The sequence below is a fragment of the Pelophylax lessonae genome (genome assembly GCF_965119305.1).
Source record: "Pelophylax lessonae genome assembly, chromosome: 2".
NCBI lineage: Eukaryota > Metazoa > Chordata > Amphibia > Anura > Ranidae > Pelophylax > Pelophylax lessonae.
The window spans coordinates 582,672,895-582,689,419 of record NC_138769.1 but is presented as its reverse complement, the minus strand read 5'-3'; the positions used below and the strand labels follow the sequence as shown (position 1 = coordinate 582,689,419).

The 16,525-nt window shown below is 46.8% G+C and overlaps 1 protein-coding gene across 4 annotated transcripts in view; it reads left to right on the top strand.

Annotated features, from left to right (window-relative positions):
- The window catches only part of TFCP2 (transcription factor CP2), a 284,340-nt gene that overhangs the window by 96,470 nt on the left and 171,345 nt on the right, over nucleotides 1-16,525 (top strand). For all 4 annotated transcript variants that reach the window (XM_082246598.1, XM_082246597.1, XM_082246600.1 and 1 more), the window contains exon 5: nucleotides 4,278-4,384. In XM_082246598.1, the coding sequence (XP_082102724.1) occupies nucleotides 4,278-4,384 (107 nt within the window). The remainder of the gene's footprint in view (nucleotides 1-4,277; nucleotides 4,385-16,525) is intronic.

The following is a 16,525-nucleotide window of genomic DNA, read 5'->3' as shown; positions in this document are numbered from 1 at the left end:
GCTGTTAAAAATCTATGTGCATAAGATGGAATATACATGGCTTTTTAAATCCATTATTTAATCTCCCAATAATACTGACAATTGTTTGTTTCATATCAAATTGGGGAAAGACTGAACCCAAAGTGTGTAAAGAAGTCAGTGAAGGGTGGAGGGGGAAGTGTCAAGGTTTGGGGGATGTTTTCTACAGCAGGAGTTGGGCCTCTTATACCGCAACATGGCAGTGTGAATGCAAATGTTGATCAGAACCTTCAACATGCCGTCCCTTCCCTGTGTTCATCACCCAATCAGCCAGCAATTTTTATGCATGAAAATGCCTCCTGTCACACAGCAAATATGTTAAAGCACGTCCTTGAAGCTGAAAACATTGTTGGCCAGCACAGAGTCCTGATCTAAACCCATTAGAAAACCTGGGAAAATCCTTGGCCACATAGTTATGGCCAAGAAACCCACTACAGTCACTTAACTTTGGAAAAGACTGGAACAAAATCACATCAGAGTGGAGTGAGCAGGGTTCGTACGGTCATGAAAATCCTGGAAAAGTCATGGGATTTTGACATGACACTTTCCAGGCCTGGAAAAGTTATGGAAAATGAGTAAACCCCACTAAGTTTTGGAAAAGTCATGGAATATTGTGCAATTATTTATTTAAAATGTCTCCGGGCCCCCAGTATTCCGTGGGAGCAGGGGACAGTAAGTGGACTATTTTCTCTGTTTCGGGTTTAGACTGATATATCGGCCGCAGCGCGCTGCACAGCTGAAGCCTGGTCACCAGCCTCTTCAATATGAATAGACTGGGAACTCTGAGGCGGATTGATCCGCTGAAACCGAGGATAGTGCACTCACTGTCCCTGCTCGCAGGGGGGCGCACTGGGGGGTGTCAGGCCGCACTGGGGGTGTCAGGCCGGTGTCCGCCGGGCCACCCGCATCTGTGTGAAGGCTCCTTCAGTCGGCGGCAGGAAGGAGGTCAGTGAGAATGCCTGAGCAGACTTTGTGTGCTGGATAGGAGGGGGATAGGATGGGGATGGGATGGGGCAGCTGCATACAGATGAATTGAACTTTCCATATTCCTCCTGCTGTCGCTAAATATCCGATTCTCTTCCTCTCAGCGTCTGCAGGAGAAATATGGAAAGATCAATTCATCTGTATGCTGCTGCCTCATCCCATCCCCCTCCTATCCAACTTCGTTTGCTGGCCCCCCTCAGTGCTAATAACCCCCCCTCAGTGCTATTAACCCCCCCCCTCAATGCTACTAACCCCCCCTCAATGCTACTAACCCCCCCCCCCTCAGTGCTATTAACCCCCCCCCCTCAGTGCTAATAACACCCCCTCAGTGCTCTTAGTCCTCCCAGTGCCCTTAAGCCCCCCCCGGTGCTCTTAGCCCCCCCCGGTGCTCTTCAGCTCCCCCCCCTCCCCCTGTTCTCTCCATCCCCCTGGTTTTTCCATGCACCCCCCCCCCCCGCGCCTTCCAACCCCCCTGCAATGCTTTCCAAACCCCCCCTTAATTCTCTCCAGTACCCCCCCCCCCCCCCCCCCCGTGCCCTTCAGCTCCTCCAGTGCTCTCTGCTTCCCCTGTGGTCTATCTTCTATCATGTCTGCAGTCTCTGACCTTCTCTTGTATCATGTCCGCAGCCTCTGGCCACCGCCTGTATCGTGTCCGCAGCCTCTGGCCACCGCCTGTATCATGTCCGCAGCCTCTGACCACCTCCTGTATCATGTCCGCAGCCTCTGATCACCTCCTATATCATGTCCGCTAAATGTACAGTATGTGTCGTAAAACGTTTGACATTTCGAACATGGGAGAGGCAGCGCTGTCTAGCCACGCTAAAGGTGCAAACCACCAGTCTGCAGCTGCGTGCTTGACAACTTCCAATCCGATTGCTATCTTTTTCACCCATGCGCCTGATGTGACACCGGCTCCCAGCTGCGGCAGCGGTGCTTCCACCTCATCCACTGTAAAACAAAGGACCATTTTGAGTCACGCTGTATCCAGAAACTAAACCCTAACTGCAGAGGTACTGTACACTACACTACAAAGATTGTAATTTATTTTAGTAAAAATATGCTGGGTGTAACATGGATTTTCTTCTTATTTAACATGTATACATAGACATTACATGAAACATTAGGTCATGAATATTTACGTGAAGTCATAGAATTTAATTGGTGAAAATGTGTATGAACCCTGAGATAGAAACGAATGATGTCCTTTGGCCACAGATGTCCTGAAGTCATTCAATGCAAGGGCCTGTACACTTCCTTCTCTTTGTTAATTGTTGTAATCTTCCTCTATGCTATAGTCATTGATGATCTCTAATTTTTGATCATTGTGTTTTTGACAAAATTAAAGTTGTTTTTTTTTTTTTTTTTTTTTTTTTGGAAGTGCCTTGGGTTTTTTGAAAAACAGTGTTCTATTAGCATGGTATAGCCTCAAAATAATTCCATCAAATGTTGAGCAGTGAAGATTACATTATTTCTGAAAATCTAATGTACATAAATGATTCTCTAATTTTTAATCTCCTGTGTGTGTGTGTGTGTGTGTGTGTGTGTGTGTATATGTATGTGTAAGGTAAATGCACTCATTTGCATTGTAGTGCAAAGAAAATGGAGAATTGTCACTTGACCCAGATTAAATATATATTAATATATAATATTCTCAAAAAGATTAAAGGAACACTTTGAAAACACATCGGATCTCAATGGGGAAAAATATGCTGGATTTACTGATATAGATTGTGTAATGTGTTAGGAGCGAAAGGATGCCACATCGTTTAATAGAAATTAAAATGATCAACTTACAAAGGGCTGAATTCAAAGATACCCCAAAAATCAAAGTGAAAAAATGATGCCAATGATAGTCCATTTTGCTGAAATTTCATTGCAGCAACTCAAAATGGTACTCGGTAGTTTCATATGCATGCCTGACAACGTCTGGGCATGCTCCTTTTGAGAAGACGGATGGTTTGGTGGGGTAATTCTTCCTAGCTCTGAACCAAGGCATCACTGATCTCCTGAACAGACTGAGGTGCAACCTGGTGGCGTCAGGTGGACCAAAATATAATATCCAATAGGTGTTTTATTGCAATTTAGGTCAGGGGAGTCTGGGGGCCATGGTATCAATTCCTTCATCCTCCAGGAACTGGCCGCATACTCGCCACATGAGGCTGGGCATTGTCGTGCACCAGGAGGAACCCAGGACCTACTGCATCAGCGTAGGGTATGACGATGGGTCCAAAGATTTTTTTTTTTTCATCCCATTACCTAATGGCAGTCAGGGTGCCATTGTCTAACTTGTAGAGGTCTGGGTGTCCCTCCATGGATTTGCCTCCCCAGATCATCACTGACCCACCACCAAACCAGTCATGCTGAACAATGCTACAGGCAACAAAACGTTCTCCACGGATTCTCCAGACCCTTTCACGTCTGTCACGTGATCAGGGTGATCCTGCTCTCATCTGTGAAAAGCAAAGAATGCCTGTGGTGGACCTGCCAATTCCGGTCTTTAATTGCAAATGCCAGTCAAGCTCCACACTGCCGGGCAGTGAGCCCAAGGCCCACTGGAGGACATTGGGCCCCAAGGCCACTGTCCGTGAAGTCTGTTTTTGATTGTTTTGTCAGACATTCACACCAGTGGCCTGCTAGAGGTCTTTGTAGGGCTCTGGTAGTGCTCCTCCTTGCATAAAGGAGCAGAAACTGGTCCTGCTGATGAGTTAAGGACCTTCTTTGGCTCTGTCCAGGTATCCTAGAGTAACTGCCTGTCTCCTGGAATCTCCTCCATGCTCTTGAGGTGGGAGATACGGCCAACCTTCTGGCAATGACGCGTATTGATGTGCCATCCTGGAGGAGTTGGACTGCCTGTGCAACCTCTATAGGGTTGTTTGACTTCATCATAACATGCATATAGCTGGCACTGTAGACTCAAACAAGTTCTGTTAAATTTTTTTAAAAAGCTGCCAGTTTTCCCACTGAATTTCCATTGCATGCAATTTATTTTAAAACTGCACTTTTTAAATGCACCCATACTGTTATAATATTTTAAAAAGATCATGTGAAATGTTTACACTTTTTTGTGTTATCGCTGGCTACAAAGTAAAACCTAATAAAATTTGTATTTAAAATACTTTGAATAAAAATTGGCCTGTTGCATCTTAACACTAATACCTTCACAAACCTCGATATGCATTGTGTTGGTGCCAATTTCTTTACAATAGCAGTATTATTGCCTAGTGTTCTGTTTGATTAGATAACAAAGTATCTTTTCTTTTTCTCTTAAACCCTAGATGTTCCAATGTCTGTGGGTATTATTGACCCGCGAGCAAATCCAACACAGCTTAATACTGTTGAATTTCTCTGGGATCCCTCGAAGAGGACTTCTGTGTTTATCCAAGTAAGCTATGCTCCGCTATCTGTTTTCATGGCCATTTATGAAAATTTACCTAATCTTCATTCCTGGCCCTATCTGTGTTCTAAAGCACCGGTTCACTGCTCTTTACTGAACTCATCAGTGTCTGATTCACACTGCTGCTGTTTAAAAACTCATTCATAAGCTTTAGGCTGTGGTTTTCCAAGATTCCTTCTCTGCAGAACGCTGTAGAGAATACTGTTGATGGAGGAGAGTTTGACCATCATGCGAGCAGGCTTCCTTCCAGTTTTTTTTTTTTTTTTTACCCATTCAAGCATTGGGCACATTTGTAGCGCACATCCCTCCTGCTTTATTTATTTATTTTTTTTAGTTGGTAATATGACTTCAGTAAGAATATGCTGGCTTTTTTTTTTTTTTTTTTTTTTTTAATATACTGCATGTGTTAAGTTGGTAAAGCAAGTAGATTACGTTGTGATATGCTGTGGACATAACTAAACGGTTTCCATATTCCTAGATTGTTCAGTTCAGCTGCTTCACAGGTAGTTCTTAAAGCGGTTGTAAACCCCCTGCTAGATAAAAGCATAATGTGCTAGTATGCATTACATACTAGCACATTATGAAATACCTTAGAACGAAGCTCTCTGTGGTGCCCAGTCACCGCTGAGAGGGTGGACATCTTCTCCTGTCCTTTCTTCCAGGGTCGCGGGCTTCGGCACTGTGGGTGGCTGGAGCCGCAATGACGTCACTCCTGCACATGAGCGGGAGTCCTTTGGTTCTGGCAAGAAGCTCTGAAGTTCCAGCACAGTACGCCAGACCATCAAAACGCATGCCCCTCAACGTCAGCGGCTTAATGCAGGGTGATTATCTCCTATACCGTGCAGGTTTAGGAGATTTTCATTTTACCTATAGGTAAGCCTTATCATAGGCTTACCTGTAGGTAAAAATAAGAAAGCAGAATATACAATGGCTTTAACAAGCCTATAGCCATGGTGATGTGCCATTCAAACTGTTCTATATTACTGTGCAAATGAAAGCACATTTATGGTTACAGCAGTTAGAGCTTTTGGACTCTGTATTTACCACTTCAGTGTTGTGCTAAGATGTGCCAAAAGGATAACCTATTGACCACACCAGTGGTTCTTAACCTCAGTCCTTAAGTAACCCCAACGGGCCATGTTTTCAGGTATTCCTTTTTACTTTGCTATAGATCAAAATCAATGACATGGTATTGATAAGAGCTATTTTATCTAAGGGAAGTTCCCAAAACATGGCCCATTGGGGGGGTACTTGAGGACTGACCATTAAGCTTTATAAAAAGCATTCCTCCATTGCTGCACAAAACATGAATATCCAAAACAAATGTTTGAGCAGATCCTTAAATCTTGTACACATATTCCTCTGGTAAAATGTACTGTTAAGATGAGCGTTTTATATTTCATCCAGAACTCCAGAGTAGTTTAGATTGACCCTGTAAAGGAATTTAAAAAGGTCAAAAGCAGTACCCCGTGAAGACTTTATACTTGCCTGTCATCCAGTTTGCCAAATCTTTACTTTGTAGCAGATCCTCCAGTGCTGATCCTATTCAGCTCCTCGGTCTGGCCTCCTTACTTGCCCCTTTTGGTTCTTCTGGCTGGTCCCTAGTCACTGCTGGACAAATTTGGGACATAGGGGACTTCAAGAAAGGCCACAGCAGCTAGCAGGGAGCAGGTGGACACCTGGAAGTGTAGATTAGGATCGGAGCCCGGGGCTTTGTTTCATATTGAAGTTTTTACAAACCAAACAATGGGGCTGGTAAGGATAAAGTTGCCTTTATTTATTTAAACAAAAAAACAAACCTATTTTGCCATTTAACTCCCTGACGCAGTCCCTTTACGCGGATTTGGGAAAAATTTTTTTTCCTAATTATACATCGTAAGGTTCATATACCATTGTATTATGCTCCACCCCTGGTGATTGGCTGTAAATAGCAAAGCTTTAGTCGGCCCTGCATAACTCCTCCCACTCCCATCTGTTTCTGCTTATAGAGTCTTTGCTAGGATGCACAAAGATCTACTGCCAACTGCATCCAGCTGCTGAGCTTTGGTGATCTAAAGCCTCAGCAGTTATCTGAATCAGTTTCTACAGATTTCAGTTCCTAGATGGGGATTAAACCCTGGTGGGAAGAACAGGAAAAGCCTGTAACCTGAAACTGTCAGTTTGTCCTTTGCAGGCAGTTGCATTGTAGGAGTTAACTGACTGGGCCTATACAGATTAAGGGCTGCCATCTACTGCACCTGAACCCAGTTCCGGAAGTCCCTGCGAGGTAGCCTGACTTGGATTTGGGTGATTGAGCAATTTGTCTGATTTTCTGTATGCCACAAGTGTCCCTTTCATGGTGAGTCCTTACTGCTTTCCCTGCCTTAGGGTTATAAGGGGAGTTTAGGCATGTTTGGCTGATTCCCTGCTGTTCCTAGAAGCTGCATGTGGCCGATTCACTTGGCACAATGAGGGTGCCATTTCCTTGCACACTAAGCTTTTTGCTTGTTGTAGTTGACCCTGGCATGTGAAGGTGCCATATTAGATAAAGCCCTTTCTAGGGCTGAGCACCAATCGAGCAGGAAATGCACTCTGTATCTCCACTATATCCAGTACAGACTGCAGCACGACTGGGGATCTTAGACCTCCAGGTGGTGGGACACTAGGAGCCTTCCCCCCTCCCCCTCTTAAATTTAGTACTTTGTGTAGTGCTCTCTTGCAGGCTTGGCAGATCCAGTGGGGCAAGGACCAGGAGAGTAAAACTGCCACGTTTTTTGGAGACAATGTTCTTTCTTTTCCATTCATTGACAGACAAAGCTCCTTAGGATTCTTGACCATTGGGTTATACTGCCCCCTACAGGAGTAGGACACTAGGCAGAAAAAGAACTTGACTGCCTATGGATAGTCCCAGGGGAGGTATACTCCTCTCTGCTATAGGTACTCATTTTTTTTTTCTGCCTAGTCCTAGGCTAGGACCTAGTTTCTTGCTGGGATCTCTGGTCCTGACATTTTTTTTTTCTTGTTAAATAGCTTTTTTTTTTTTTTTTGCTCCCCAGGTTTCTTTTTTTTCTCCCCAGGTTTCTTTTTTTTCTCCCCAGGTTTCTTTTTTTTCTCCCCAGGTTTCTTTTTCTCTCCCCAGGTTTCTTTTTCTCTCCCCAGGTTTCTTTTTTTCTCCCCAGGTTTCTTTTTTTTTTTCCCCTTCGACATATATAATCAACTCCCAGCAGACCACAGCTCCGCGCTAGCTCAGCCGCGACATAGCCCCGCCTGCGAGTAAAATGCCTTGCGAGGCTGCATACAACCCGGCCTCTCCCTGTGCCGCAACATTTCTCCTGGCTGACAACTCCCCCCATTTAGATGGTGGAGGGGTTCTGTCTGAAGCGGTGCTTGCCTAGTTCCCGTTATGGTGAGTAGCTTTTCGTTTGTCCGTATGAATAAGTGGTGGCCATTACAGAGGAGTCTCTGGGCGGTGATTTCAGCTGTGGAAGCCCCTCCTTGTCCCCTGGTGCTGATTCCTGGGTTTCTTCTTTCCCTGGATGCCGCACTTGGAGTGCAGTTTATCCTGGTGCTGCCGGTGCCTGTCTGGTGGGGTCCTCCCTGTCTCTCCTGCAGTATCGGGGGGGTGCTCTGTTGCTGGCGACCTTATGGTGTGTTACCAGCGCAATTGGGGTGTCCCTTAGTGTGTTGCACCTTTTGTGGGGGTCCACCCATTTACTCATGGAGTCTTTGAAACATGTTTCCCCGCCTGACACCCACTCAGAGGCTGCAGGGCCCTCAGGGTCCCAATCATCCATTGATACACTGGCGGCAGTCCAGGAGTCCTTTGCGTCCCAGGTGGAGGTGGCGTTTTGGCTTGTGCGCCGTGACCTGGAGGGAGAACAGCTCCCCCTTGCCTTTGCTGAGCTGGTGGATCAGTTGGTCCAGGGACTACAGTTTATCTGTGATGCCTGTTTGAATGTGGCTCCCCTGATTTCTAGACTGTCTGTTTCGGCAGTGGTACTAAGGCACGTATTGTGGCTTAAGTTTTTTTTGGTCTGTGGACCAGACCTCTTAAAAGGCTTTAACTGATCTTCCTTTTCAGGGAGAACACCTGTTTGGGGCTACCCTGTATGACATTGAGTCTCATGGGGGGGAAAAGTACTTTTCCCTAAACGTCTTTCAGGACAGCACCTTGAGAGATGGCTCCTCCCTCTCACCAACAGGAAACACCCCATCCACCAGATTTTGAAAGGAGGCTTCTCCCACCATTCATCAGTTTTTGTTTCCTCCGGCCGAGGAACACCTATGAGGGGAGTCTAGGCTCTTAAGGTGCTGTCCTGAGAGATGGGGCTTCCTGCGTCCACCTTACCCTATATTGGAGGCTTTTGCTTCCTCCCATTCACGCGATCGACTGCAGTGCATGGGCTCCTTCTTCCCCTTCAGTGCTCAGGTGAGTCAGGACCCCTCAGAGCGCAGTCCCTGGATGGCATTTTTGGCTGGCGGTGTGGTCCTTTTTTTCTTCCCACCGCTACTTTTTCAAATTTGCCGCCGCTTGTCCCGGAACGAGTGACGCTCGTCCGGCCGGAAGTGAGGTTTCCGGGAGGGGCAGCGCTCGGGCAGGGGGCGCGCGGCGTCATTTCCGCCGGATGCAGGGGAAGAGTGGAGGAGAAAGCTGGTGCCTATTCTGGTCCAGCGCAGGTGAGCTTTTGGTCTCCGGAACCGGTACCGAAAGCCACAGGATACCGCTGCCAGCGATGGATACAGCTTCTACAGCGATCGGGACAGGCACCAGTAAGGTCCAGGTAAGGGGTAACTGTTATTACCTATCTTACTGTGGGGGTCTCTCTACTTCCTTTTTTCACTATCCCACCTGGTGACTGGGGGCCTGTCGGGGCACATGGGGCTTACCTTAATGTCTTCCTGTGCACCTAGGTGGCCCTGAGGTTTAGACTGACTCATTAGAAAGTGTGCGTTTTTTTTCTTTCATGTTTTCCAGGCTAGAAGCTGTGAAACAGTTAAGAGGAAATGCCCCTCATGCAAAACAGTTGTCTAAACTATGGAAAAAGACACTTTGCCAGGGATGTATTGATGCCTTAGTAAAAGAAGCATCTTCAGTATGTAGCGATTTAATTGCATCTGTAAGGAAGGAATTGGATGCCACCATCCAATCTTTTCGGTCATCCCTGCAAGATCCTGCCTTGAGTCAGCCATCAGCCTCACACTTTTCTCAGGGCTCCCAATTGGTTCCTTCGGTGGAAACAGAAGTGGTTCCTGCCACCCAAGGAAGTCATTCCCCCTCACATTCCAAAGAGGAGTCAGAGGAGGAAGGGGGGTAAAACATTGCCTGTAAATATTAGCTGTCCTTGGAACAGGTAGACTGTCTTTTAAAGACAATTTATATTACCCTGGGTTTAGAGGAAGAAAAGAAGGAACTATCCCTGCATGATAGGATATATGCAGGCCTGGGTGAACCTAAGGGTCGCACCTTTCCAGTCCATCAGACCATTTCAGATGCCATCAGAAATGAGTAGGCTGATCCTGAAAGAAAAACCTTCTTCCCTAATGTTTTTAAGAGGCGGTTTCCCTTTGATGAGGACCCAGTAGCCCCCTGGAACAAGGTGCCAAAGATTGACGCAGCCTTCTCCCAGGTCTCTGTGTATCCAGGAATTTGGAGTACTGGCTTAGCCAATTAAAGGCACACATTACAGCAGATTCCCCTAAACAAGAAATTCTGGATTCTTTCTCCACGTCTATAGCATTTATTGCAGATGCTTCAGCAGAGTCAGTGAAGATGAAAGCAAGGTCTGCAGCACTAACCAACTTGGCCTGGAGATGCAGCTTCCAAGAACAAGCTGTGCGGAATCCCATTCCAAGGGGATCTCCTATTCGGTCCCGAGTTGGACTCTGTTCTAGACAGGACAGTAGACTTTTTCGACCTAAAAAAACAGGCCCCAGGAGAAGAGGAGAAATTGGTCAGCGCAAAGACCCAAGGGAAAAGCAAATGTTCTCTTCCATCCTCCTGCGTCGACCAGTAAAACGCAATGACCAGACATTGCCGGTGGGAGGCAGGTTAAGGGAGTTCCTCCCCTACTCGACATCCATAACAGAAAGCCAGTATATTCTGGATATGCTGTCCCAAAGTTACATGATCGAGTTTTCGGAGACACCACCCGAAAGGTTCTTTGTCACAAACCTCCCAAGAGATGCAGCCAAAGCCCTGGATATGATGGACCTAGTAAAGGACCTGAGGCGACAGGGAGTTGTCTGTCTAGTACCATTGGAGTAACAAGATCAGGGGTTTTATTCCCACATATTTTTGATAGAGACCTTTGGGGGATTTCCGTCTCATCCTCAATTTGAAACCACTAAACAGGTCAGTTCTGTACCGAAAATTTCGGATGGACTCAATTTTCACAGTCAGAACCCTGTTAGCCAAAGAATGCTTTATGGCATCAATAGACTGAAGGGATGCCTACCTGCATATCCCCATAGCCTCTCATTCACAGAGATTGGTGGTAAATTTGGGGAAGGAAACGCTTCACCTTTAGTTCAAAGCCCTTCCTTTTGGCCTATCATCAGCCCCTCGTATTTTTACGAAAGTGATGGCAGAGTGCCTAGCGCCCCTCCGCCTTCAGAGAATCTCTGTGGTACCATACTTGGACGACCTACTTTTCTTTGCCCTTTCCAAAGAAAAGCTTCAAGAGGATCTGGACAAAGCCAGAGGTCATCTAGAGTCTCTGGGCTGGATAGTGAATGTCCAGAAGTCGAACCTTATACCGGCTCAGCGGGTTCAGTTCCTGCGGTTTCAAATATGCTCGGTAGAACAAAGGATCTTTTTACCAGAAGACCAACAGGTCAAGATCAAAAATATGGTAGCAAGGCTACAAACAAATGATTGGTGTTCAATCAGAAAGGTCATGTCAGTTCTAGGAAACCTAACTGCATCAATACCAGCCATCCAGTGGGCAAGGCTTCATTTTCGGCCACTACAGTATTTTCTCCTGAGAGTCTGGGATCACAATCCAGAAACTTTGGAGTCAAAGGTAAAGATCCCCACCAAGGTCAAGAGGACCCTCTGGTGGTGGAGAAACCAAGCAACCTTGTCAAGAATATTGGCCTGGGCCTTCCCGGTAGACTAAAGATTAACAGAGGCCAGCAGATGGGGGTGGGGAACCCATTGGAACCAAAACCTGGCACAGGGGGCTTGGTCTCAGAGGCAACAAAATCTTCAAATTGTAGGGTATTGAAAGCAGTCGGCCTGGCTGTAGTGGCCTTCTCTCAAAACCTCCAGGGGACTCATGTACATGTCCTATCGGACAACGCCACTACAGTGGCATATCTAAACAAGCAGGGGGCACAAGAAGCAGAACCCTACTGTTATTGGCAACAGAAATCCTGCAATGGGCGGAAAGTCAGTTGCTTTCCTTGCAAGCAATCCATCTAAAAGGCACACTGAACGAAGTGGCGGATTACTTAAGCAGGCAGAAGATTCGAGAAGCGGGAGTGGAGCTTAAATCCAGAAGTCTTTATGTTGATAGTCAAGACTTGGGACGACCAGAAGTGGATCTGTTTGCAGCAAGAGAACGCAAAACTTCCACTTTACTTCTCACTCACAGAAACGACAACTCTCTGGGAATGGATTCTCTAGCGCATCCCTGGAAATTCTATTTGGGGTACGCCTTTTCCCCCCTTTCAACTTATTCCGCTGGTGCTGAGAAAGATCCAGACGGAAAGAGCCTCAGTGATTCTGATCACTCCATATTGGCCCAAAAGGGCCTGGTTTTCAACTGTCCTTCAACTGACAGCCAAACCTGCTATTAAGCTCCCTCTTCGTCAGGACTTGCTTCTTCAAGGTCCAGTCTGTCATCCAGAGTTAGGAAAGCTAAACCTCACTGCCTGGTATCTGAAGAGCAACTGCTAAAAAGGAAAGGACTTTCAGACGCAGTAATTACCACTTTACTTGCCAGTAGGAAGAAGGTTACAAGGGATATATATGCAAAAGTTTGGAAAACGTATAATACCTGGTGTGGTTCAAAAGATCAAAAATTGGACAGTATAGTTTCAATTATGGAGTTTCTACAGGATGCGGCAGTGAAGGGTTTGGCAGTGAGTACCCTCAAGGTGCAAGTAGCAACCTTGGGAGTATTCCTCGAAAAACCTATTGCCTCAATCTCTGGTCACCAGATTCTTTAGGGCCCTTACCCGCTCCAGACCAACACCTATCAACAATTTTCCCCAATGGGAATTATCAGTAGTTCTTCAGACCTTTGCAAAAGAGCCTTTTGAACCTTTAGAAACCATTTTGTTTAGAAACCTTTCCCTCAAAACTGCCTTCTTGATTGCAATAACATCAGCAAGAAGAATTAGTGAACTGCATGCTTTATCGATTATTGAACCCTTTTTGTCCATATATCCGGATAGGATAATTCTCAAAACTGATCCGGGGTTTCTCCCAAAAGTAGCATCAACAAAAAACCAATCCCAAGAAATTGTCTTACCGACCTTCTGTCCTAATCCATTAGGAGATAAGGAAACAAGTTTTTTTCATAATCTAGACGCAAGAAGAATTCTAATGCACTACCTAGAGGTTACTTAGGAATTTAGAGCTTCAAGTTCTCTTTTTGTCCTTTTTTCTGGCAACAAAAAAGGTTGCCAGGAATGAAAGGCATCAATTGCCAGATGGCTTAGATCAGCTATTTTAGAGGCTTACTCCCAGATGAAATGATCTCCCCTGCAAGGGATTAGAGCTCTAGCCACTATATGGGCAGAGAAAGCTGGTGCCACTCCAGATCAGATCTGCAAGGTGGCTACGTGGTCAAGTTACTTTGTTTGTACGACATTATAGGTTGGACCTTATGGCAGCTGGGGACCAGGCTTTTGGCAGAAAGGTCCTTCAGGCTGTGGTCCCTCCTCAAACTAAAGTAAGTCTCGATAATCCTCTCAAGGTGCTGTCCTGAAAGACGTTTTGGGGAAAATATAAGTTAGACTTACCAGTAACTTGTTTTCCAATAGTCTTTCAGGACAGCAGGAGTCCCTCCCTATTGTGTAAATTTTTTTGCTGTGATTAACCATATCTGTTTGTGTTCCAGCATGGGCCAGATGTACTCTTCTACAACTGATGAATGGTGGGAGAAGCCTCCTTTTACAATCTGGTGGATGGGGTGTTTCCTGTTGGTGAGAAGGAGGAGCCATCTCAAGGTGCTGTCCTGAAAGACTATTGGAAAACAAGTTACCGGTAAGTCTAGAATTTTCTTCCGCAGGCTGGTAAGAGTAAGGAATCTCGTAGAAGTGGCCTGTCCGACTCGGTTCACAAGAAGTGGGGTTTTTTTTTTTTTTGTTTTTTTTTCAGTCCCTCCATGGTCTGCTGGCAAAGGTTCAAAACCTTTTAAGTCTTCTTCGAGAGGTTCCAAGCGATCTTGGTCTGGCAAGCCAAGAGCGGGTTTCTCCAGACCCGCGGACAATGCTCCTTTAGCACGAAGGCGTGCCCATGCCTGGGGTGGGGGGACTTCTTCACTAGTTTCCGGGCCCATGGACCTCCTTGGTGCAAGACAAGTGGGTCCACGAAGTGATACGGTCTGGATTCAAGATCGAGTTTCGCTCTTACCCTTCCGGAAAGGTTCTTTCCTTCCAATGTGTGCCTGTCCCTGGACCGATTGCAAGCTCTTTGGGGCTGTGAAAGACCTGTAGCTTCAGGGTGTGATTGTCCGGACCTCAGAATGGTTTCAGAGTTTTTATTCAAACCTGTTTACGGTCCCAAAGAAAGAGGGCAAGGTGCGGGCAACTCTGGATCTCAATGCCCTGAACTGCTTTGTGCGGGTACAGAAGTTCAGGATGGAGTCCATTCGCACTGTAGTGACATCCCTCCTTCGGGATTTTCTTGCCTGTATCTACATCAAGGATGCTAACTTGCAGGATCCAATTCCTCTGGACAAACTTCAGAAGTTGCATGCTGCGATTCATCTCCTGCTGTCCAGCAGATGGTCATCTCTTTGGACTTGCATGCGGGTGCTGGGCCTGATGGTATCTACCTTTTTGAGGTGGTTCTGTTTGCAGTTTCATACAAGGTGCCTGCAAAGGGAGATCTTGGCCAAATGGGACAGGTGTCCGAAGCCTCTGGACAATCCGATATGGCTGAGCTGGGTAACCAAAGGGTCTCTGGTCTGGTGGCTTTGCTCTCCGGCTCTTTGAAAGGGCAAATCTTTTCTCCACGTGTATTGGACTATGGTCACCACAGATGCCAGTCTGTCCAGCTGGGGATGTGTTCTGGGTCGGAGTTGCCCTCAGGGAGTTTGGACACGAGTCTAGACTACTGATAAATGTCCTGGAACTCTAAGCGATCAGATCGGGGATGTCCAGTGCGGATTCAGTTGGACAACGCCATGGCAGTTGCTTAGGTCAATCACCAGGGTGGAACAAGTGTGTTGGCAGCTCTGGAGGTAGCCGGCATTCTACGATGGGCAGAATATTTTCCACCCCTCCGCCGTACACATTCCAGGGGTGGAATACTGGCAGACCGATTATCTCAGTCGGCAGGCGTGGGACCAAGAGGAGTGGTCCCTTCCCCCGGAGGCATTTCATCAAATGTGTCTCCGGTGGTGGACCTGTTGACATCATGGCTGAACAGAAAGGTTCAAATGTTTGTGGCACGATCACGGGATCCTCTGGCGGACACCACAGAGGCGCTGGTGGTCCTGTGGGGTCAGAATCATCTGATCTACGCTTTCCCTTCTCTCAAGCTTCTGCTGATGCTCTTGCGCAGGATCGATGCAGAAGGAATTCTGGTCATTCTAGTGGCCCTGGGACTGGGCTCGCCATTCTTGATACGCCGACCTGGTCCCCTTGAGACTGCCTCTCGGAGAGGATTTGTCATCCCAAGGGCCAATCTTCCATCCTGCTTTACAGTCGCTGGCTTTGATGGCTTGGCTGTTGAAAGCCAGGTGCTGAAGGATAGAGGTTTGACTGGGTCGGTTATTCTGACACTGCTAAAAGCTAGGAAGTCGACCTCTGGGAAGAGCTACCATCGTACGTGGAAAGCGTACATTTGATGGTGTGAATCGCTTAGTGTTCACCCTTGCTCTTTCTCGTGGCTTTGATCTTGACTTTCCTTCAACGGGGGTTTGAGCAGAAGCTGGCTTTGGGTACCATCAAGGGCCAGATGTCGGCCTAGGTGGTCTTATTTCAACGTCCTCTGACCATGCACTCCCTGGTGCGTGTTTTTATTTAGGGGGTTCAATATTTGACTCTACGAGTGCGGTCTCCTCATCCCGCCTTGGGATGTGAACTTGGTGCTTTCAGTCAGTCAGAAGCCTCCCTTTGAAAATATTCGGGAGATTCCCTTGCTTACGCTGTCCCGGAAGGTGGCGATCACCTCTGCTCGCAGAGTGTCAGAGCAGAGTTGGCGGCGTTATCTTGTTGCACCCCTTACTTGGTGGTCCACAAAGATAAAGGTGGTTCTTCACCCTGTCTGTCGTTCCTTCCTAAAGTAGTCTGATTTCCTGATTTAAATTTGATTGAAGACCTTGTGTTGCCTTCCCTGTGTCCCAGGCCAAAACATCCTAAGGAAATTATGTTGCATGCTTTTGGATGTGGTTCGAGCAATTTGCATGTACCTGGCAGCTACGGAGTCTTTTCGGATAGCAGACTCCCTATTTGTGCTCACGGATGGGCCTCGAAAGGGACTGTCCGCTTCTTCTGCAACCATTTCAAGATTGATCAGACAGTAACTCGGGCTCATTCGATCAAGGGTCAGGTTCCTCCTTGTACGCACTCTACTCGGGCGCTTAGTGCTTCTTGGGCCTTCCATCATCGGGCGTCAGTGACTCAGGTTTGCGAGGCGGACACTTGGTCTTCGGTGCACACTTTCACAATATTCTATAAAGTGGATGTGTTGGCATCTGTGGATGCTTCTTTTGGCCGCAAGGTTTTGCAGGCTGCTGTTTTAGAGGTTTTGTTCCATCTTTGGGGGAGTGTTCAGCTGGGCTTCAGTTTTTTTGTTGTCCCCCCGTTGGTTGCCTAAGGTTTACCCTTGGGGATTTTTGTTGCTGTTCCCACCCCTTATTTTGGACACTGCTTGGGGACATCCCAATGGTCTAGAATCCTAAGCAGCTGTGTCGTTCAATGAACGAAAGAGGAAATGGGATTTTTGACTAACGTAAAATACACTGTGCTGGA